The sequence below is a fragment of the Gymnoscopelus microlampas genome, assembly GCF_963454915.1.
Source record: "Gymnoscopelus microlampas genome assembly, chromosome: 15".
Taxonomy (NCBI): domain Eukaryota; kingdom Metazoa; phylum Chordata; class Actinopteri; order Myctophiformes; family Myctophidae; genus Gymnoscopelus; species Gymnoscopelus microlampas.
In genome coordinates this window covers 28,927,335-28,952,242 of record NC_139952.1, presented here as the reverse complement: position 1 = coordinate 28,952,242, position 24,908 = coordinate 28,927,335, and the positions used below count along the sequence as shown (strand labels likewise).

The following is a 24,908-nucleotide window of genomic DNA, read 5'->3' as shown; positions in this document are numbered from 1 at the left end:
CAATTCCCACTGCACAGACTTATCTCAAATCTGAATCATAGCCAATAAGAGTGGTGTCATGGTCAGATATTTAAATAATTTTAATTGACAGGTATTTTTTTTACCTCAGCTCTTTGATCTCAAACCTGTATTTCACCCATCTTACTGAATGTGGCCACATTTGTAAAAAGACAACTGCAGCGCTTCTATAAAACTTATGAAAGTCAGACACACTCTGGTGCACAAGAGCCCCACGGGCGGTCAAAACAAGAAACCCAGGCCAGAACTCCAGAGAGGACATTCTCATCTCTGTTCAAAAATCCTCTAGCTTGTCAACTTTGAAGTGTTGTGCAGGGCATGCCTCCGAGGGCTGGCACTTGAACACAGACAATCACACAGAGGGGCTAAGTTTGTGCAGAGTTGCTGATCTCGGCGGCCCGCTGAGAGGCCATGGCCATTGATTTCCTCCGCTGTGCGGCGGAGATGGCAGCCTGTGTGCCGGCATGGTAACTGTCCTGTGAATCCTCGCTGTTCTGGGACTTGGTGCTGTCCTGGGAGTCCAGCTTGTGCCTCAGGACCCGATTCTGCTCCTCTTTCAGCTCCTGATAGGAGCGAGAGAAGGTGTGAAAGATCGATGTGACGGGGAACGCCATGAGCAGGATGCCGCTCAGGATGCTGGTCAGAGCCACCACCTGGCCGGGGATGCTCCTTGGCACCATGTCTCCGTACCCCACTGTGGTCATAGAGATGACCGCCCACCAGTAGCTGCCGGGGATGCTGGTGAATTCCTGCTTGGCGCCCAGCTCGCTCTCTGCCAGGAACACCAGCGGGGAGAAGAGGGCCATGGCCACACACAGAAAGAGCAGCAGCAGGCCAAACTCGCGCGTGCAGCGCCTCACGGTCAGCCCCAGCGTCTGCAGGCCCAGGGAGTGGCGTGCCAGACGCATCACGTAAAATATACGCAGGGCCCGCAGCACGCGCAGGACCAGGCCCACTTTCTCCAGGTAGTTGTTCCCCGAGCTCTTGGGCTTGTCTCCCGCAGAAAGAGAGTCCACGATAAGGGTGATGTAGTAGGGCAAAATGGCCACCACGTCGATGAGATTGAGTGGCGTGCGCAGGAACTTGGTCTTGCTCTGCGCCTGGATGAAGCGCAGCAGGAACTCCAGGGAGAACCAGGCCACACACACCGTCTCCAACACGAAGATGTTGTAGCACTTCTGGGAACACTCTCCCTGAAGAAATAAAGGAAAAAAACATAGACAGATTAAAGACAGACTCTGCTATTATTCAACAGCAACAGTACATTTAGGTGTGTGGCACGCTGATATGAAGAGGAAAGGACTGTTGATTATGCCTTTTATTTAATTAAGGATGATAAGAAAGGCACAGCGCACAGAAATTAAGAATACATTATCTTGTTTGATCAACAGTTTCAGTGTGGGAAGTGACAGTCTGTTCCTTTGATCAGACCAGAAAGCTGATACTTTAGTTTGTGTTTCTGTGATGATATCTTGAAGAATAAATCAGTAGAGACTAATCAAAAGACCATAGGGCTGTATACATTTAAATTAAATTAACTTAATTAAAAGGATTAACTGTAATTGAAAGGAATTAATTTCCTTACAGCAAGCAGGCAGAGGCCTGTAACATTATATTATCATTATGAGTTTTTTAATGTACTTGCTGGCAAGTTGAAATATTTTCACTTTTGGTGTTCCATTTTTATGGACTGCTTCAATGAGTGTCATAAATATTTACTCTGCCCACTTGAATGCGTGGCAGGGTATTTTTTACATTACATAATGTAATCATTCCTGTCAGTCTGTATGTGAACAAAATAACTCAATAACAGATGGGTGAACTTTCATGAAACTTGGTGGGATTGATCAGTAGACTGCCATGAAGAGATCATTTAACATTTGGATTGAAAATTTCAAAATTATATAATCAGTAAATCATATCTCAGGGCCAGAGATACGTAGAACAAGAGGTGCTGTTAAGGCAGGGTTTGCACCCCCAAGAGCATTCCAGTCAACGTACTTTTAAAAAACAACTGAACTCTACTGTCCCTATTCTGGGGGTGAACATGATCTAAAAGCTCACAACACTGGTTGAAGGATGAATTAGAAAGGAAGTAATATGAATTAATTTGACCTGTATATGAATTCATAGGTGTTCAAAATGTGCAGTCTGTTTTTCTGTACAATCACACAATCAGAAAATTAGGAAATGGAAAGATAATCACCTAATTTGGAGTTAACATCGACTTCTATTTCCAATATTTTGTCTAAATGTATAATCGATTGCAGTATTTCAAACTTTGTCCATTTTCTTTTGTTTCTTAACGCCCCCCCCCCCCCCTTTTTTCCCTCTTCTTATTGATGTCTTAACTCATCCCTCTACTATATTAGTAGTTCAGCCAAGGAGATCTTGTCATAGCTCCTGTAGTCCTAATAAAGTGAGAGTTAGATTGTGATCAATCCTATTCCCCCCAGGCCATAGCACCTGCTAAATCAATTATCAACCATCTTCTAATAAAGATATTTAAATAGGCAAAATAAAGAAATATTCCGGGAGATGAACGTCAAAAATTAGATAGCTATATTCCTTCTTTGTTGAAAAGGCACTTTTCAAGAAAGTTGCAAAGTTATCCTTCATTGTGATGAAAAATAGCATATCCTTGGAGACTGCAGGCTCTCTGCAGGAAGACATTTTTATTTTATTTTTCTAGTATGATTTAGTCACAGCAGTAGCAGCAGAAAGGTTCCTTTGACAGGAGCCAGGAGTGGAAATACAATTTAAATTCACTTCAGGAACCTGGGTCTCCACATCAAAACAGCAGTACAAGCCCTCTAAAAACAAATGTGAGTTCTGGCCTGGCTGTGTCTTTGACTGTGATTTCACACCAAAACCACACAATTAAGCAGTGTTTTTTTTAGGGTATTTTTTATCCAAATTGGACTATCAAATGAATGCTATTACCGTATTTTGAATATTGAGATTTTTATATAATGTGCTTTTGGTTGTATTGTTCCAAGTTCAGTTGGCAGTTAACGCCTGAACCAGTAAAGCCACTGAGGGCCAGCCACTCACATTTGTCTAGGCAACAAAATGGCCGATCGCTGTAAAATGTTTTCTTCTCCAGTGGACAGAGGAGACCCTCCCCCACCCCCCGGACACTCTTTGTTTACTTCCGTGTACACAACGTGGCTTCCACGGCTCTCCACAGATCGTCAATTTAAGGTAATAAACGCTGGCGTGGGGATAAAAAACTATGTCTTAATCTAAGGCAGTCAATGCGTTAAGGGGTTTAGGGCCTAAATACATTTCTCATCTTGTGCCACATCATCATGAACCATCCAGACTCAGGTCTCAGGATGCATAGGACAGGTCTGCTTTCTTTCCCCAGAATCAGAAATAAATATTCAGAAGCAGCATAGAGTTGTTATGCACCACAAATCTGGAACAAACTCCCAGAAAACTGCAGGTCTGCTACAACTCTCAGTTCTTTTACATAATAGCTGAAGAGCTCTCTGTTTGCTGCTCTCTTTTACTTCTTTTTTTTTTAACTTTTTTCTGCACTGTAATGTTATGCTCTTATCTTTGTTTTAGTTTTTTTATAGTGTCTAAACCACATGAACCCTAGTGTCCATATTTTGGGTATGTCATAATAGGTGAACATTTTTGGCAAAAATATCAGATCTACCAGCTTGTAGATGTCTTAGTTAATGTCTTAATGATTCGAGGGAAGAATTTGGAATTGCCTTGTAATTTAAATGTGCTACAGTCCATAAACTTGGCTTGCCTTAAGTGCTCCCACTCTTTCTGTTAAGGGTTTACTCAGTTTATTTACCACTCTCATTATGTTCACCTCTAGGCTCTACATGGAGGATGAGAGTGGATGTGACAGTTGCTCTACCTTCCATATTTCGAGTTTCGAGGCGTTTCCCAGCTTCCACAGAACAACTATCCCTCTTGGCAAAACAAGAATGTCATTACAGCACCAAAGTGGACGTTCACAGACAACGGATGTGCAGATGGGTATCCTGTGTGTTTTTAGATCAAGAGACTCGGTGCATTAGTGCAGTTTTACTTTCAAGGACCCCCAGTTTGATATGCATTAGGCCACAGATCCCCGCTTGATACAACGTTTTATCTTCGGGACCGCAAGCTACACTGTGAACTTCCCAGTGTTAATTTAACTCTGAGAGTGTACCCCTGGTGGTCCCCGGCAGTGGTGTAAAGTAACTAAGTACAGTACATTTACTCAAGTACTGTACTTAAGTACAATTTTGAGGTATTTTTACTTTACTGGAGTATTTCCAATTTTCAGTACTTTTACTTCTACAAATATTGTACTTTTACTCCACTACAATATTTGAAAACCTTAGTTACTTTATAGATTTTGATTATTATTACAAAAGATACATTACCCACTTCAGCCCTATATACATTTCGTCCATTTAAAAATAGCCGATCTACAAGCTCACAACACACAACAACATTTTAGTACTTCTACTTTTGGCACTTTAAGTATATTTTGACGCCAATGCTTTTGTACTTTTACTCAAGTAACATTTTGAACACAGGCCTTTTACTTGTAACAGAGTATTTTTATATTGTGGTATTGCCAGTGAAATAATTGCAAATGTCTCCGTCATCTTGGTAGGGAAAAACAAAAAAACATTTCTGGAAATACATCACAGTATGAGGGCCAGAGAATGTGGCGCTGCATGCTGCTGATTGCCAGTCCAAACTCAGGAAAAAAAAAACAGAAAACGCAATCATTTCAACATTTGTTCAGATATGAGTGGGGAACATTTCCTTTTTCTTTCAGTGGTTAGAAATAGTTTCCAGTGAGATCAAAGTGAGTGTGTACTGGAACACAACAAGAGGATTCTGTTCATTTTGATCTAAGTCCACAATCAAGATTTTAACCAATCTGTATGGCACAGTATGTTAATGAAAATATATAAATAGTACATCTGCAGTGGTTGGAGGTGGACTCCCAACTCTTCCATTGAGAAAACCCTGGTGTTGGTAGGGTTGCAAACTACCTGAAATTCAAATTAAAGGGACGCCCGACCGGGCATCCCTTATTTCTAAGAAAAATATGGGATGCCCAGAAAAATGTAAAATCTCACTGTACTGTATATATGTACTGTTTTTGTATATTATATTAACCATTTGAACCCCAGCATTCATATTCTGGGGGGAACATCACAACGGCAACGTGTCACATTGCAACGAGAGCTCTATCAGAAGAAAAAAAAAGTACATGATAAACATGATAAAGTACAGAGATAACTCCCCGCTACTAAGTCTAGTTCAAGTGGTTACAACCTGTATTATAGTATAGCATATGAGCTGTTTGAACTTGTAAGATATGTCTTTCAACATGAACATGAAGTGTGTCCCTTACCAGTTCAATAAGTCTTTTAGTTTACAAATAAGGGACGATTCCGTATTTGAAGTGACGTTTGGCAACCCTAGGTGCCGGGTAGGACACTTGCTGGTTGACAAATAGACGGCTTGCCTCTGAGAAGCCTCGGCCATAAAAAAAAGTAATACATTTGGGGGCAAATTTGCCCAGAATTTGGATTCCAGGGTTAACTTAAAGGTAGGGAAGTGATTTTCTTTGGTTAAAGTAACTGTTAAATAGCTCTATATTCTGATAGTACTCATTTCTATAGAGTGTTCGTTCAGTAACAGGAGTCTCCTTGTCTCTCCACCTCTTCATTAAACAGAAAATGCATGTTCTGTTTCAGTTTAATTTCCAATTTTATCCAATCAGGATAGAGATTAAACAAGAGAAATCGGAAGTGATGACACTAAGAAATGAGCAGACAAAATTGGAACTGGAACACTATAAAAATGAAGCTGATAAATGGGTACTTTCTCCTGATTGGCTGAGATTTTGTCACCTACCTGAAAATGTATTTTCTGTTAATTAAAGAGCTGGAGAGAAAGGGAGACCCCTGTTACTGAACAAACACTATAGCAATGATTACTATCAGAATATAGTGCTTTAACCTTTTAACCAAAAACGTTTTGTTTTAACCAAAACATATCACTTACCCTACCTTTAATGTGGTTAACTCTGATCGCCTTCCATAATATACAACATATGATGTTTATTTCAAACAAAACATACTGTATATGGTAGTTTCAGATCGCCCAATGCACCATTACCATATGTATGGATCCAGCCAGAAGAAGATGGCAGAGAGACACCCGCTGGAGGGAAGAGATTGAAGCCAAACCAGGACTTTCATGTCTGAAACCTCTCATCTTACTGTACATGAGGGCTTCCTGAGGATCAAAGGTGTGTGTGTGTGTGTGTGTGTGTGTGTGTGTGTGTGTGTGTGTGTGTGTGTGTGTGTGTGTGTGTGTGTGTGTGTGTGTGTGTGTGTGTGTGTGTGTGTGTGTGTGTGTGTGTGTGTGTGTGTGTGTGTGTGTGTGTGTGTGTGTGTGTGTGAGAGAGTGAGTGAGTGACACTATAAAGGTCCATCACCACTCATAACTATGGAGTCTCGGTTGAATTTCTAAACTGAAATTCTTTATTCTTATTTATTTTTTATCTGTGACCTTTTGCTTTGGCAGCTTGAAAGGATCTTCATTGATTTAAATCATTAATATTAATTATGTTTGTTGAATTTATAGATTTTTCAATATAGGTCTACTGATAAAATAGTTATAACTCATACACACTCACAATCCAAGCCTGGCAGTTTCGTCAATATCTATTTATTAGGTTTGGCTCGTTGTTGGAGGGGGCAGCACAACACTATTGCATGCTGGGACTGAAAACTTTAATTTCTCGCTGGTAGCCCACAAACATTAACCACCACATAAATCCAAGTCTACACTCTAGGCGCCGTCCTTATTCTGGGGCGAACATTTGGCAAAAATATAAGATCTTCAAGCGCGTTTAAGATCTCACATAATACCTCCCAGTGTGTTCTCTGGTGCTGAGAGTTGTATGCTAAATCACCACCAGCCTATGGAAAATGACATGTTTCTCTGGGTTTTATAGGCTAGTGGTGTTCTTTCCAGCACAAGCTACCGACCATGAACGCACTGGGAAGTGTTTAACAGTTTCTCATCACAACATAATTTTTGCGTATTCTCCTCACAACATAATGATATGATTCACGTTAACTCTTGGTAGAGTTCCCCTTTCATTTTCTCACTCCAATTAATTCTCTCTACAGTGTCTCACTTCTCGTCTCACACATGAATATGTGGGATATGTGAGATGTTGTGAATGTTGAATCATACGAACGCAATGAGCATCTTCATGTTCTGCTCAGTAGGACGTCCTCACCACTCCACAGGGGTGGGGTAATTACAGAACAGGATTGGCAACGGCTTGGGGCAGTTTGCCAATCACCACTATGGCCTTCAAGTTAATCACATGCCTTTAGAAACAACTTGAACCTTGGCTTGGATATTAAACTGAGCTTCTGCCATCACCACAGGGGGGAGGCCTTGACCGCGGTCGAAACGCCAGAATAAAAGGGAAAGGATTCGAGCACAAATCTGCAGTTAACAAGGTGAGTGATTGAACATCTCCGCAATCATAAACGGCTACATGCAAAAGTCAGAGGAACCCAAGAGACATGAATGATGCTCTTCCGGTGTCAAACGCGACAATAATAATAATAATGTTTATTGTCCCCAAGGGGAACATTGTCTTCACAGTTCACAAGGTCTGTTCACAACAAAACAACATAACAACATGACAACAAAAACAACATATCACAAGACAAAGACATGAGGTCCCCACTGTACACGGAAAACCCTCCTATGGACGGGGCAGTTGGTTTAATGCCGCGATGGCTGAGGGGACAAAACTCCTGCTAAAACGAACCTTTTTCCACTTTAAGGTTCTGTATCTCCGACCAGATGGCATGAGGTCAAAGTAGCGATACAGGGGATGATCAGTGTCATTTGTTATTGAAAGTGCTAAGCGTGTGATGGCCTTATTGTTCATATCAGCAAGTGTGGGTATGGGAAGTCCGATGATTTTGGAGGCAATCCGGGTGATACTCTAAAGTTTGTTCCTGTTAGGCATGGACAGTATGGTGAAAAAAACATGCGGAACAATACAGTAAAACGGGTTGAATGATGCTTTTGTACAGTAATAGCAGAAGATGAGGGGCAACAGATAGTGATCTTAACTTGCGGATCACATAAAGCCTTTGCTGAAAACGTTTATGGATAGATGTAATGTGTTGATCAAATCTAAGTTTATTGTCCAGTGTGAGTCCAAGATATGTGAAGCTGTCAACCTGTTCAACTGTTTTACCATGAATGAGGAGTGGGTTGAGTCCAGTTTGAGTTGTGTTAATGACCAGTTCTTTTGTTTTGTCCACATTCAACTCTAAGTGACTCACAGAAAGTTCTGCCTAACTTCACCGCTGCTCGTTTCTCTTCCGTCGTTCCTTACACTCTGAGCTCTAGCTGCACATTCATCATTACTGATGTATGGCCCTTTGGAAGGGCTGGGATTTATGAATGTGGATTAGGATGGATTGTAGAGGGCTCTAAGGGGGGAGCAGAGCTTCACACAGTGTTCAGATCTACAGCTCTGCCCTGGCCCTCGTGGGGAGATGGATGGCAGGAGGCCACAGTTTGGTATGTCAAAGATCTTTACGAGGAGAGAGTAAGACGTTCCAAATAACGACTTCCCTAAGGGTGAAAATGCAGAAATGTATGTTAACATCTTTAATCCCCCAGTACTCCCGAGTGTTGAAGAGGGAATTACATAAATAAAAGCATGAATCTGAAATTCAATATTGTGTGTATGCACGTGCATGTGTGTATTGAGGGCTGACGACCACAGATGGAGGCATGCTGCTTGCTCTTTTTATTATCTAAATGTACACAAGCCCATAATTGCTAGTATTAATGTAGTTGAGTGTGTGTGTGTCAGGATGGCTTGTATGAATGTTGCTTTCTCTTTTTGTATCTAAATATTGTGTGTGTGTGTGTGTGTGTGTGTGTGTGTGTGTGTGTGTGTGTGTGTGTGTGTGTGTGTGTGTGTGTGTGTGTGTGTGTGTGTGTGTGTGTGTGTGGACATTAGATAGAAATTGCCTTTGTTTATGTCCTGGAGCTTTTAGTGAAACGTTTTTTAGTTGATACACATCTGATCCCTGAAGCAGCAATGCAGACGTGATAAATGGCTATTAAGGGAGATTTAATTGGCTTAGATTAGATGTTTATATTAGATTGTTTATGTTAAATGACATTGCATTACACTTTGCAACATTACTTATTTGTTATGTAGGGAACTACACAGATTGTGTGACTCTTTACCTGGTTATGGTTGTTATGTGGATATGTTTTTGCCCCCATTCCATTCGTCTGTTTGTCCGTTTATCATTTTAGCTAAATAACTTGAGAAGGGATGGCTGGACTTTCATGAAACTTGGTGATGATGATAAGTTGCCCCGAAGAGATAATTAACCCTTCGTTCAAAAAGAACCATGCTACAATCAAGGGTAAGTTAAAGTCAGTGGTGAAAGAAGTTTACTTAAGCTAAAGTAGCAACACTACAGTCTTGTTTTCAAAATGTTACTTGAGTAAAAGTACAAAAGTATTGACATGAAGATATACTTAAAGTACCAAAGTCAAAGTACTCAAATCTTTCAAAATCGCTATTGCTATTTTTGAGTAGACAAAGTATATTTGGATGATGTATGTTTTGTAATAATAATTTAAATCTACAAAGTGACTAGTAGCTGACAAATAATTATGGAGTAAAAAGTGCAATATTTGCCTCTGAGATTTAGTGGATTAGTATAAAATATGGAAAATGGAAATACTAAAGTAAAGTAAAAGTAGCCTGGGACCAGACAAATCTGCGAGTGCAAAAAAAAATTGCACTCTGCGATTTGGGTCTGGCACCGCTCCATAGAGAATCCATTTCCTGTTCCAGAAGACGTGGGTAACCAATCAGGGCCCAGTATTCGAATATGGGAGACTGTAATTGGTAGTTGGTTGTAGGTCTAACCAATTGCGTCGAGGGCCATTGTTTTGATACCGCCCCTTGGGAAAAAAAACGTCCTCATGGAAGCACCAGACTCATATCCACGCAGTGATATAGTCTGGCTACGCGAGGCTAAAGTAAAAGTACCTTAAAATTGTACTTAAGTACAGTACTTGAGTAAAAGTACTTATTTACTATCCACCACTGGGTAAAGTTATAATCAATCTCAGGTTGAAATATCTTGATAGTTGCACAGTGTTGGCAGAGATATAAACTTTACTGAAAGCATTCTTTCAAGTTTTAGCTGTTTTTACACTGTTTTTTGTTTTGTAAGATGTATGTTTTCACATCAATTCAAACGTTTTCTGAATTTTTGTCTTCATGAGCTTAATATTCATGTGGAAATAAAGTTTATTCAACTCAAGACATGCCTTAACCATATTTGGTATCACAGTAACAAAGATGGCATCGCAAATCTATTCTAGTTGTTGCCCTTTTCACTTCCATGCCTTTGTGACAGGAACTCAATGGACTCTGGCCTATATATATCTGACAGCTCCATAATATATATAGCTATTTCATAGCTCAATAATAGCTTTTTATACTGCCTGATGAACTAAGATTAGAAGAAGCTGCTATTGGAAATCTTGCCTCAAGAAAGTTCTTCCTTGGTACTCTTACAAGTCACTGAAGTTAGTCTCTTTGCTCAGGACAATCTTACATTTTGTTGCCAAAACTGTGTGGACACAATTGGAGAGTTTTTAAAAAATAACTGCATTGCAGAACCAATCGAAAGTCTTTAGGGCGATTCTTCATATTGGTGAGGTGACATTATTTGTTTTCAAAGCAGTCAGGGAATGTTTGTTGTCATTTTCGCCGCTGTTCTAGTAACTACCTTGTGTTTAGAAGTCCCCAAATGTATCTGATCCTCTGTCAATAAGACTACTTCCTTAGTTACTCTCTAGTGGCAGTATTCATTTGTTGGGAACAATGTCTCAGTTTCTCATGCACATATGACATCACAAACTGGTAACTTAAGAATTCTCTTCCCTTTCTTTTTTTTACATTCTTATTAAGGGACCAAGGTAGGGCCTTTGGACCCTTATTGCGTCTCTACCTTATATTCTTCCGCCACTTTTTGCAGTTCTGGCTTACCCGTGCAGTCGTTTTTTTACGAAACTCGGCAATATGGTAGAGGGCTATGCCAAACGCCTAAAACACGAAACTCACAACTATTGGCCAAAGGGTGCTATAGCACTCAATTGAAAAATGCTAACTTTAAACATGTATAACTCATGCACTGTTTGAGCTATCGCCATGAAACTTCAATACACATGTGTCTCATCATGACTAACAACTTTCGTTCACTCTAACTTTTGACCTTTGACCTTTAGATATCCCACCATTTTGAATTATATGTAAAACAGTTCAAATCGATCTACTCCTGGGATTTTTGAGCAATGTGCGCAAAACTTTCTACACATGAACTTTGGACCAATATCTACAAACCCAGCATCCAGAGGCCAATGAATATTGCAGTTTTATGAAAATTAGCTCTGTGGCAGCCTGTGATTCTGGAGGTCAAGGGTTTGAGGCCTGTCCCTGGCCGTGGGGTGCGATTTTTAACCCCTAATTGCTCCCCTGATTGTTAAATATGACCACCTCATAGGTCAAGCTGAAAAGTATACAGTTCCCCTGTTGGAATAATTTACGGTCTTTATTATTATTATTATTATAAACGGCACCATGACCTCCAATATTGATCTTTGAAAACAAAGTGCCGGCGCTACAAGGCTTATTTTATATTTTAGGCTTAAAGTTAACTTCTTACAGTGGCAGAAGGGCACCCCGACATCCACTGTCGGAATATGAAGCCGACTAACCACATAATGTCGCTATGGTGACAAAATGTATGAGCCTGATTAGAATACTTACAATCCATTGTGTCTAGAAAGATGAAGTAAAATAAATTGCAAACTTTTGTCATGACACGAGTTTGAAATCTGTATTATAAGCAACACAATACAGAGATACATAACAATATCAAATCCTTCAGCCCTCTGCTCAGCTGTTCAGAATGCTCATTTGTTAATTGCATGGGCATTGTGCTATTATTCTATTTTGCCTTTTATTCCTTGGCCCCTGTATCGCTGCTTGCAGCTATATTTCATATTACATTTCGCTGACATGTTCTTAGTCCAAGTTTGAGCAAAAATCCAAAAGTGTGGTTTGCCTTAGTTTATGAGGGTGCTGCCTGTCTCATAATTGTGGAGTTTTGTACTGTATGTTGACATTATTATAGCAAGTTGTATGTGGGAGGATGTCTTGGCTGCCTTCCCTGACGAGAACACTCAATTGGTTATATTCATTCAATAATGTCTCCAGAACAGTAACTGTAATAGCACACAGTATTAAAGTGTAGAAATGGGTATCTGTTGAAAACTTAATTTCATTAGTTTAAATGGAGCCATGCTGAAAGGATGTTTGTTAATGTTGGCTATTAAACCTTCCTGCTAATGGATGTTGTTGCCACATAAGAGAAGGATGTGTGGGTGACTGAACCGAAAGACCCAGTATAATTAGCACTGGAAATGCAAGTTGAACTGAAATCCATTCAAGTGTTTAGCAACAGTACTTAATTGTTGTGCTCATCAACATTAGTGCAAATGAGGAAAATGCAGGACATGAAGCCTTAGCATGGAACATCACAATTTAGGCATTTAGAGTGACTTACAACTGTAAGATCAGATTAAATGCATGGTCCCTAGTAAATAGGCACATGAGTAGTGTGCTTCAAAATAACCAGATACCAGGTAAACATCAAACCTAGTATCCATCTAAAAACATTGGGCGGCCATAGCTGAATGGGTAGAGAGGCTGCCTGGGAAACAGAAGGTCCCTGGCTATGTTTCGAGATGTCCATGAGCAAGACACTTAACACCCCCCAGCACTCAATATAACCACTTGAGTAGCTGAAACAGAATTTCCCCTGTGGGATTAATTAGGAATGCATTACATTATTACTTAAACTACATAGATATTCTGAGATAGTCCAAACACCTCTCCGAGGTAATGTTACACTGTCTATTCCAGAGAAACCAGTAGTCTAGAATAAAGCTTGTGATTTCCAACACACTCCAGTCGTAGCTGGAAACTAGGGCTGTGCTCAATATGTTGGGATGGGCGTATCGTATTGAATCGATACAATAGTCCTGTATCACAATATTCTGTTTGATTCCTCCCGCTGCACCAACACCTAGCTGAACATGACACTTTATTTACAAAAAAAAACAGAGCAGTAGGCGTATTTGTTTCCTCTATGGTGCGCCAACACAATAGGAAAATATCCTTGGAATACCTACTACAGCTTATCTGCAACTTCCTTTGTGCAGACATTTGACTGAGAGCTCAATCAGCGCCTCACAGACAGCATGCAACAGGAGAGGAGACAATTTACGTATCATGACAGGAGAAGACAAGACTCAGTGAGCAGGTGTTCTCCTCGCTTTCATCTGCTTTGTCTTCCTGATTGATTTAATCTTTGAAGTTGGTGAACTCAGCAGTTCACCCCCCTGCTCCACTCATGCAGATCCTGTCTCTTTGACAGTGGGAGAAGCTACTCTACGTACTAGCCTGTCTTCAATCATTGCTGGCTTTATTGATTCAAGAGGTGAACTGGCTCGACACCAAAGGAAAGCAAGAGAACCTTTAGGGTTTTTACTCCACTTGTCAGCTACTGCTGTAGTTAGTGGGATCAGGAGGAGCCTCCAACAGAATTGAGTTAATTCCCTGTCAAATGAATTCTAAGGGTATCAATGCAAGACAGTGTTAATGTGCTATCCATTATAGACTAGATTGGGGAGAACTGGTTATAATTAAAATATGACTCTCACAATATTACTATCCAAATTCTATCTACTTTTATACGCTAATGACACTGAATTAAAGTTTGGGAGAGGGACTTGGGAAAAGGCACAGAAATAATTGTGTTGACAAAAGCTTTAGTAGATGCTGGAGTCACCAAATCTGTACTTGTCATAGAATTCCAAAAACGCAATATAATACGGCACCATGTTTACAGATCTCCTGGAATTCTGAATGAAATAATCTCTGCTCAATTCTCAACTGTACGCTGTAAATGTCAGTATTAGTCATGTCCTTCAAACCACTGGTTTCGGGGAGCCCAAAAGCTCCTTGATGGGGTTCCAGGGGGTCCCCAGCAAAATGAGGAACAGTTTAAACACTTAGCCCTTTTTTTTGCTATTCATAAATAACCAATATACAAGCTCAATCTTTGCTGCAATCTTTGGAAAATGTTGACAAATCTTGATAAATCTTCTCTTATGGGGGTCACTGACACATCTTTTCAAATGGGGGTCTGCGGCGAAAAAACACTTTAATCAATATCCTATTTTCTCACAAAGATTTATAATAGAAATGCAGAATAATACGTGTCATATCGAATTAAACACTTGGGTCTTCTTTTCTGGTACTGTACTTTATATCAGGGGCTTGCACATTGAGAATACAACTTATTCTTGCCAGGAAATGTCCTGTATTTTAATTAAATGAATAAAATAATTAATCAGTGGTACTGGGAAATTTCCAAGATCCTCCCTCTAGTTATCAGTTATCATAATATACAGTATGTTCCCTTATTAACTTCTCTTCACCCATAACTTTGTGAAATTCTGAATAATTATGGGCTGAATAATTATTCACTTTAATACAATAGCTGTAAATATCTCACCGTGTTCTTAACACACAACGCACGCACGCACACACAGTTATATTGTATTCAGTGTGTGTGTGTGTGTGTGTGTGTGTGTGTGTGTGTGTGTGTGTGTGTGTGTGTGTGTGTGTGTGTGTGTGTGTGTGTGTGTGTGTGTGTGTGTGTGTGTGTGTATATATATATAGTGTCACAATATATCGTCCCACGATATATCGCAATATTAAAACGTGACGATATATCATTGTGACGGCAGACTGTATCGCTATATATATATGTATATATTTTTTTAAGTTATGGTGTGTGATATGAAATGTGAGCTTACCATAATCACAGTAATCATTAATCATGTATTCCATCATATTCAAGGGCTTTTGGAGATAAATGAAACGGACTCCAGTCACTTTCATTTTAGAGCACTGCAGAGGGAAAGTGTGTGTGTGTGTGTGTGTGTGTGTGTGTGTGTGTGTGTGTGTGTGTGTGTGTGTCTGTGTCCAGCTGATGCTCGTTAATGTTACATGCACCAAGTCAACTATGTTTCTGCACTGTCAAATAGGCCTACATCTAATCTAAGATAGCATTAAAGCCAAAGATTTTTACTGGTACTCTGGTATTATAGATATTTTGTTCGAGCTTTTGTTTGTTTGTTTATTTTTTTTGTTATCAATGTCATTGGAAACATTTTCAGAGCCTTGCTATTCTGAAACACAAACTCCGGCACATTATGAACGTACAATGCTAGGATATACTGTAATTTGACTGTCTCCATTTCATAATTTCCATATTAGAGTGGCCACTTGGGTCAACTGGTCAGCTCAAATGCTTTAGGTTTGGATGAACAAGATTCTGCTTCAAAAGAACAGGTTATGGCTTCAATTTTCATAATCATCATGTTATGTAACAATAACGAGCTTATTTTAGATTCATTTTTGGATGCGGGTCAAGTAAAACTAAACGCGTCGCAATTCTGGGAAATTGCAAAGTGTGGTTGCGCCGATGCCGGTTGCGGGTCGCGGCCACCGGGACTCGAGGAATACCGTCGGAGGCCGCGTGACGCCGATCGGATCCCACGTTCGTGACACGTGCCGTTTTGATTTGAGGAAATAGGCCCCTCCCACTGAAGAAACAGGCCCCTCCCACAAATGTAGCGGGCCAATTATATAGTCACGTCACTCCTTAGATCACTCGCGTTTCATTTTGGGAGGATTGATCCCCTCAAAAATCTGTTTTTTGCATCAAACGGTTACGAGATCATGTGTAACGATTTTTGTGTGATTTGGATAAAATATGTGGGAGGAGGAGCTAAAAGTGTATGTTGAAGAAAATTCAAAATGTTTTTCATTCTACGACCTACGGTTCAAAAGTTATAAGCCAAAAGGTAAAGTGGGCTGTTATAGCGCCACCATGTGGCCGACTGGTGTAATTCTTGTAATAATAATTTGGCAATAAACTATGAACCTCCCCTCCAAGTTTTTTCTGAGAAAAGAATACTTGAATTTGAGTTTTTTCATTTTCCCATTAAAGTGGATGGGGAAATGTAATGCACTAATAAATCAATATCAATTAGACTATGTAACCAATCTCTTATCAAAGTACAAGCAGTCTATTCCCGGTGCAGCCGGTCATTTTGACATATGGCACGAAATTGGGAAAAATAAACTGTGGGAGGAATAGCGAATAAGAAAAAAGTTTATCTAGAAAGAATAATAAAGTAGGAAGAGTACTATAGTCTGGTTGCCCTTAGTTTAGTTTATTTTGATCCACATCAACAATTACACCAAACGTACCACATTATAATCCACTGGTTAATGTTGATTGGTCAAAAAGGCATAGGCTGAAGCTCAAAGCTTATTTGTGCCTATCCTTCCTTCATGTTGTTTTAACTTAGTTACATCATTTATAAAGTTCATATTGTATGAACACTCAAAGTATTTCGTAATTACATTCAAGATGTTACAATCTTGTGTGTAGTGTGGTTGCCCTGTAAGGGCAACCACACTAACTAATGGCATTGGAAATGTTTTCATCTGTGGGATTTAGCTAAATTGGAGTTGAAGAGCATGTACTCATGTACTGTAAATTAGTACATGTACTGTAAATTAGAATACATGCAAAAGATACTGCAAATACAGTACATTCACCATATTGTACATTTTAAGTACAGTACATCTAGGAGAGCATGGATGTTACAGTACATATGTTGCTGTAGAAGTCACGGTGCATCAGCAGCACAGCCGAGATAGTGCATAATGCGATATTCATGTGAAAGCCGTGGGAGCGTATAGTTGTCCCAGAGCCATCTCCTCTGTCTCTGTCACCATGATGTATTATCAGATCCAACCAGACTTTCCAAGGGAGATGTCACATCTGCATAATCTGGCTTCTTTCAGATGTAAAGCAACATAAGTAATGTATGTCGAACGATGTTCCATGTGAATATGAATTTATGTGAATTCTGCAGTTGTCTTTCTTTCCCTCTATGGTAGTTCTGTTATTAGAGAGATACTATAGTGTCATTTTGGCTATGGAATGGTCTGTTAGCTGCACTACGGTCATAACCCTTCTGTGAGCACAACTTTCCAAGCTATTCTAAACGTGTGCACAGACATAACCATAAAGGGGTATTTTCCTTTTAACTTCTACTCTGGTTTTTGTGTGCACCACAATATTTAGATATATGATATTCATTTGATCTAAATATGATCCTCCTAAATATGCCCATTCAACTTCAAACTCCACGTTAACCAAGTTAGACTCATTAAACACATCCCTGATGGATCAGTCGTCCTTCTAATACATGATGCATTATGTTAATATTTTCAGTAATGTAATGTTACATCAAGTCCATGAATGAAATTCATGCTTGTGGGCTTGTTGATCTGGTATTTTCACTATTTGTTTTTTTAATATTTGTGAACAGTTTTCAACATTTTTGAGCATTTTAGAAAAACATGTTTGACAAAGTTTCTTGAAAATGTCCCTTTTTTAAAAGTTCTTACATTTTCACCTATTGACATGCCGAGTTTAAAGTGGTTATGAGGCTGTTATTGGAAGGAGATACCAGCATTCACTGATAGGTCAAAAGCATGGAGCTGTAGAAATTTACAAATGACTTGAATGATACAAACGGACGTGTTTCAACCCAGCCATCAGCGTTGACCATCAGCCATCACCAGCAAATGATGGCTGCTGATGATGGCTGATACCAAACACTGCTCAGCATTTCAGCCATCATTCGCAAACACTGATCTGATGGCCGATGATGAACGCGGATGATGACTGTTCGCCTGAAACGCGTCCACCACTATCATTCTACCGACCATAAAATCATCTATTGGAGGGGTTCCCAAACTTTTTCAGCTCGAAACCCAAAAGAGAAATTTGTTGTCTCCATGGGACCTGAACGTACACAAATATATTAAGAAATAACAACTTAAGCCCCCCAAAACATAGGTGAAAATAGCCCAAAAAAAACGAAATAAAACATTTTGTAGGAAATGTAAAAGAAAATACAAAATACATTATTACCCATGACAATGAAGGACCACAATGGAAATAAGCTCTCATCTTTTGATCGATACACTATGTACAAATACATATGCATTTTTGTCAATAAAAACGTCCATCAAATCCTATTTTTGGGAAACACTGTATCATCCACGAGTGCTAGAACCCAAGAGCCGTGAACAGAAAGTAAAGACAGCGATAAACTCACCCTCTCCTCCTCCTCTCTGATGTCCGGCATGGTGCTGACACATATCGTCACCGCAGTGATGGCCACGAACAACACCGACAGACAGGCGAAGATCTTCCCGGGGACACCCGAGTGAGGGTTCTCCACCATATCCCTAAGGTGCCGCATGCAGGTCGCCGTGCGGGTCTCCTCCGCAGTCCCCTGCTCCAGCTCCTCGCAGGACTGTGGCGAGGTGGCGTCGGCCTCCTCCTCCTCCAGCCTCTGCTGCTCCTTGTACTCCTCCTGCCTGAATCGAAGCTTCCTGAGACAGCACCACTCCAGTTTGTTCTCCTCCACCCCCCAGTAGAGCAGCTCCTCTTGGAAGGAGAGCGCGCACATCTCCCGCAGCAGCCGCAGCTTCCCCGCCGCCAGGAACGTGACGATGGTGCGGAAGGCCAATGGGCTGCGGTCGAAGAAGTACTCGTTGCGGCTGCCGTCGTAGTCGTCGCACACGTCCATGATCTCCTGCTCGTTGCTGCAGCTGCGCAGCTTTCCCAGCCGGGTCATTGGGAACTCGTCCAGCGTGGACCAGGGGATGCGGTACTTGATGCCCCCCACATTGATGATGGCCGCCTCATCCGGCACGCCCCCCAGCTCATCTCCCTCCTCCTGCTGCTGCTGCTGGTGGTGGTGGAGCAGGAGCTGGGCACGCTTGTAGAACACACCCTTCTTGGCGCTCTCCTCCTGGGTGTTCCCCACGGGGTTGAAGTGGAAGGTGGTGAACTGGTGCTCGGTGCTGCCGGCCAGGAAGGCCACCTCCTGGTACATCCCTGCCTTTTTGTGGGTGGGGGGTCGGCCAGACCCCCGTCCTGCGCGCTGCAAGGGGAGGTGGCTTCACGGGGTGTACGCAAGGCGGCCCGGACCGTGACACCCATTCAGCAGCACAGCAGGTCTCTACAGGAGAGGGAAGAGGATGATTCAGCGCATTCTCACACCTGTTGCATCAAATGGGTGACAGGTGAGTTGGGACATTATTTGACCATGCTGCACCCATTTGACACAACCGGACTCCCCTGTGTCAGATATTGACTTGACAGGATGCCGTCGCATGTTCTTCTGACAGTGTGCCTGCCTTGTTTTAAAATGGACATGTCAACCTATTACGATTTAGAAGTGAGAACGACACTTCTGCATTCCCCAGTGGGCGGGAGTGGGCGGGACAACCGGGAGCGTTAAATAATGACCCAATAGGGGAGTCCCAAATTGTCAGACGCGTATGGTCAGATTTTGCCTCAACTGGTCACTATAGTACAACTTGAGATTGGGAATAGAATATATGTATGATTAGCTGCATGCGAGATCATTAAAATACCTCACAGACTGAATTTCAAAACATGCCAAGGTTAAACTATCAACTCAGACATGAATGGATGAACACATCCACCTGGCTTGACTCATTTTTAGCAGTTTGCATTTTTTCCGGGCAACAGTCATAATAGTGTCAAAATACCTTCTCTGAGGTTTAATTGTGACTGAAACTCAGGGTGAGGCAAATTGATGTCAGCTTGCAGCCTGAGCCTCATGTGGGAGAATTAATTATGTTGTTTTCTACTTAACGCATCACCAGACCCTGGAATTAAGCCATTTAAAGTATTGTTTTGCAAAGTTTAGTCATTTGAAGTAAACTCATGGCAATTAATAAGAGAGTGCAGACCTACTCAAAGCACCAAGGAGTTTCAAAGTTGGTACACAACAAACTTAGCAGAAATCCTCCTTGATTTACTTGAAGCCTTTCTAGAAAAACAAAAACAACTTTGGCAATAAAAATTGCATTGCCGCTTACAATATTGAACATTTTACAAAGATGAGAGACCCAAAATTACATTCTAACAATATTGTGAAGATGTTGTCGGATTGTAATAACATAAAATGCTGTTGGCATATATTTTACATTATTGATTTGTTTAAATTCATTGTATTGACGTTGGACCAGCTGTTTTGAAAAATGTTTGAAGTATTGATTCGGTGTGACTCGTGTGTTCTCGGTCTGTCCCTCCCTGCGTTGCTGCCAGCAGCTAAATCCTTTCAGCTGCATCATCAGTTCGTACGACGGCGCTACGCATCAAACATAGCAAATCTACAAACTCACAACATGTCACGATGTGTTGTGAACTTGTAGATCTTCTATTTTCACCAAGTACGGATGGAGTGGAAGAGGAAAAAAGGATGTAAGAGTATAAGAGCGGCTGTGAGATGGAGGGGGAAAAAATAAATGGTGTGCGTGTGTGTGTGCATGCGTGTGCGTGTGTGCATGTGTGTGTGTGTGTGTGTGTGTGCATGTGTGCGAGCGTGCATGGGAGAGAGAGAAGAGTGAGAGCAGAGGGGTTGTGAGTGAGAAAGAAAGAAATGGTCATTGAGATGGTGGGAATAGGTGACAGACAGAGAGAGAGAGAGGTGGGTTGAACAACTGAATGCATTTACATCAGTCAGTTCTGCCTGGCACAACAGGTGTTGTCTGGTTAAATACTATAATAAAACCCATCCGCTCCCCTGACCTTTGTGAACAGGCTTAGTGAGCCACTCCTCATATCTCTTCGTATGACAATGCCACGGCAAACAAGATCTTCACATCTTCAAGAGCTCCAAATCAAATTAGACTTTCTCTCTGAAGCCACATTCTCCTGATCTGCTGTGACATGTCCGTGTTTTATTCAACATGGGCACTCGCAACCTCCCCCAGTCTGCACACTTTCAGAGGGAAATTCTGATCCGTGAAACATACTGAAACAACAGGCTCCCCCAGGGGAGGCGTATTGGATTTGGAACACTGCGACTGCTGTGAGGATGCTTATGGCAGAGGTTCCCAAAGTGGTGCCTGGGGACCCCCAGGGGTCCTTGAGGGAGTTCCGGGGGTGCCCAGCCAAAATTACGAAAATTTTAAACACCAAAAATAGCTGATCTTCAAGCTCACAACATGTCACTTTGCGGCGTGAGGTTGAACCCTTGCAACCCTATTCTGGGGCAAACGTTCTACAAGCTCACAACACATCACACCATGATGCGCTGTGAGCTTGTGGATTCTTTTTTTGTTCTTCTCTCCTTTACAATTGCCCCCCCTGCCATGCCTGCCCCACTTTGAAAACCAATGGCTTATGGGCACTCCTCACAACATGTAAACGTGGCCTCCCTCCATCCATAGTAATAATAGGGTTTGTGGTACGTAGCGGCTAGTCATTCTGAAACACACCAAAGCCTCCAGGGGAGGCCAGTGATTGGGACAGCAGGCAGCAGTTTATTGGGCATGACACTGTACCCAGGGATGGACTCACAGGGCTAAACAGAAGAAGAGAAATCTTCTTTTATGTGGTCCTGAAAATGGCATTTACAATACTGGTTCATTCATCATTTAACTGATATTGGGCTATATAATGTTTATAATTATCTGCAGATGCCTTGCAAGGCATTTGAATATATTTTTGGAAATGGTGAAATATATATTTTTGACATAATGAAGTGCAAAAACTGATAAACATTCTGTCCCACTTTGGCAAGTCAAAATGTATAATTTAGCATACGTTTAAGACAGGTTATGCAAATTGGACAAGGCTTGACAGTTCTCTCTCTCTCTCTCTCTCTCGCTCTCTCGCTCTCTCGCTCTCGTTTGCCACTGGATCGATCCCAGAAGTCTCTCACAAATGCCCTTGTACTGTACTTGTGAGAGTGTTTGTTTAGTGACTTATTTCAAAGAATGCATAATTGAAAGGTAAAATTGGATTTATTAAGCTTCTTATGCAATTGGCACCAGTCACTCTGGCCAGAGGTCTGGTCTGGTCTTGTCTTATCGGTGCCACAGGAAATAGAAGACAGTAATTGGAATAGATGAACTGCCAAGAGAGAGAGAGAGAGAGTGTGTGTGTGTGTGTGTGTGTGTGTGTGTGTGTGTGTGTGTGTGTGTGTGTGTGTGTGTGTGTGTGTGTGTGTGTGTGTGTGTGTGTGTGTGTGTGTGTGTGTGTGTGTGTGTGTGTGTGTGTGTGTGTGTGTGTGTGTGTGTGTGTGTGTGTGTGTGCGTGTTTCACAGGTCCTTTTTAACCCTCTAAGGGTTACAGGAAATCTGGATTTTGCTGTGAGCACACATACACAATCGCGACACTATACTTAAATGTGGATCATGACCTGTGTGTCGAGTGTCATGTCTTCTCTCTCTGCTATAGCCTCTTTTAGCCTATTTTCCACTTTAATACTTACTTAAGCTTTAATGCTTACTTAATATGTCATCTCTCAGCACAGCTGAGAGATGACATATTTCATAATGCACTGGGACAGTGCACTGTTAAATCCTGAGTGTTATTTTAACTCTGAGAGCATTCAAATGAAAACAGGGTCCATTCGGGTTTCATTTGTGCACTCTCAGAGCTACGAATGAATACATTAACATAGTCATAGGATGTTATAGCAGTTGACACACAGCTGGCAGTGGTGGAAAGTACATTTAAAAGTGCTTAGTTACAATTTTGAGGTACTTTAACTTTACTTATTTAACATTTTTGATATTTATACACCACCACATATCAGAGGCATATATTTCACTTTTTACTCCACTACAATTATTTACCAGCTTTAGTGACTAGTTTGGAAATAATTAATACAAAAACAAACAATAAGGCACGCACATTCACTCACCAAAAACCAGGTGCTGGGCTGAGGTCAGTCCGCACACTGGGTCATGCTCCAAAGCTTAAACATTTATTACACCATCATTGGACGTGGCGTTTTGAGCTTACCGGCTCTTCATCAGACGGTCTGAAGAAGAGCCGTCTAATACACTACACAGTGTATTTCTACACTGTGGTCTTGCTACCTTTACTTAAAGTAAATAATTGGAGTACTTCTTCCACCACTGAGGGAAAAGCCTTATGCACAAAATGCACATACATTTCCACACTGTCTTGGACCATTCTACACTGTCTTTCGTTCCATCCATCTATTTTCCACCTCTTTCCTGTCCTATTTCTTTCTTTCTACTATGGCATCATTTTATATATATTTTATGTTTTTTATAACATTTTTATAAATGTATTTGTTACATGGTAAACGTAAGGGTCCAGGGTAGGCTACCTCAATGTCTGGTTTGCATCACAAAAGAAACAGCAGTGTGACAGTGTCACTACACAAACACCAACAAGTTAATGACCCATAACAAGAAAGGTTGTGGCATATATGACCAATCCATGGAAGTAGCTTCTCACCTATTGCCTTTTAGGGCTAACCCTAGAGGGCTGGGTAATATATCAATATTATACTGATATCTTGATAATTATGGGACTATAGATATTGTCTGGTATTTTAGATGTGTTAATATTGTGATGTGCCATATTTGCTGTTTTGTCTGGTTTTACTCACTTAAGCCCTTTAAACATGTTACAAAATAGCTGATCTACAAACTATTGATATTATCTTCACAATTTGATATTTTCGTCACAATATCATTAAAATAGTTATTTGTTAAAAAATGTAATAAATGTGATATTTGATTTTTTCCACATCGCCCAGCCTCTTTATATAATTTCCATTTGAATGAAGGTGCTCATTGGCCTGTGTGTAGGCTACTGTAACTCATTAACTCCAATATTGACTGGATTGCCTGCAAATAATCCATGGGGAATTGTAAAGAAAGAGGAGCTTGTCTGTAGGGAGTTGCCTTGGTTACCACACTTTAGAATAGGGCTGTACATTCTAAATGTTGTAATTAAACTTGATGAAGGGTCAGTAGTTAGTCAGGCACCATAAAACCAAGGATCCCTAATAGTGCTATATGTGTAGAAATAAATGTGTAAATTTGGCAATATTGAAAAAAGATCTCCACACTATCAGCAATGAGGTGAGTTCAACATAGGCTACACAATATGATGTCTAAAAAGATAACACAAACCTATAGCCCATAGTTGGGAAGAAATAAAGTATAAGTCATTTTGGCAACCTACTGTACACATCAGTAGCAATATTGCATCGTAAGCTATGCGTTAACAGGATTTTACGCATAGCCTACAAAAAAAACAACATTATTTTGAAACAGGTTGTCAAATGCGCTTACCTGCTGTGATTGGCTTGTGCCCATCTGTCTGTTCGCATTTTTAGCTCTCCTCAATATTCAAGCCCTAAGTTTCCATCGATGCCCCGTGACTGTCTGTATAAAGCAAATAATAACGCCAGGTGTTCCGTTGCGATAAGTATTGCATTCATTCTACTGGAGAAACCCGCGGAGTTACAAAGTTGCGCTTGAAACACGGAGCTCAACGAGGGTCGAGGCGATCATGGTCCATATTAGTCAACGTAACGCCCAAGGGACGATTATTATTCCACAACGAATTCCTAGTCGGACTGATGTCAGAGCAGTCGGAGGAGCAAGTGTGAGAAGTGTAGCCTACTTTAGTAAAGATCCAACATGAGTGAAGGGTGTCTGTCATTAATAATAATGAGCTGTCAGTCCGGCTGTCCTGCGCGTCTTTACGCTGCGCGCCTCCCTCTCCTCTCTG

The 24,908-nt window shown here is 41.0% G+C and overlaps 1 protein-coding gene across 1 annotated transcript; it reads right to left on the bottom strand.

Annotated features, from left to right (window-relative positions):
• On the bottom strand, positions 1-24,614 carry kcng2 (potassium voltage-gated channel, subfamily G, member 2). The gene is made up of 3 exons (XM_084080589.1): positions 24,467-24,614; positions 18,418-19,329; positions 1-1,211 (listed from the first exon to the last, which is right to left on the bottom strand). The coding sequence occupies exons 2-3, from the start codon at positions 19,201-19,203 to the stop codon at positions 384-386; spliced, it is 1,614 nt and encodes a 537-aa protein (XP_083936715.1). The 5' UTR covers positions 19,204-19,329; positions 24,467-24,614; the 3' UTR covers positions 1-383.
• Positions 24,615-24,908: the final 294 nt, after the last annotated feature.

Bases quoted from the DNA above. Each gene is read 5' to 3' on its own strand.
- kcng2 (XM_084080589.1), bottom strand. From the start codon at position 19,203: ATGTACCAGGAGGTGGCCTTCCTGGCCGGCAGCACCGAGCACCAGTTC. The intron at 1,212-18,417 runs GTGAGTTTATCG...TTATTTCTTCAG, and splicing joins TCAGAGAGGAGGAGGAGAGG to GGAGAGTGTTCCCAGAAGTG.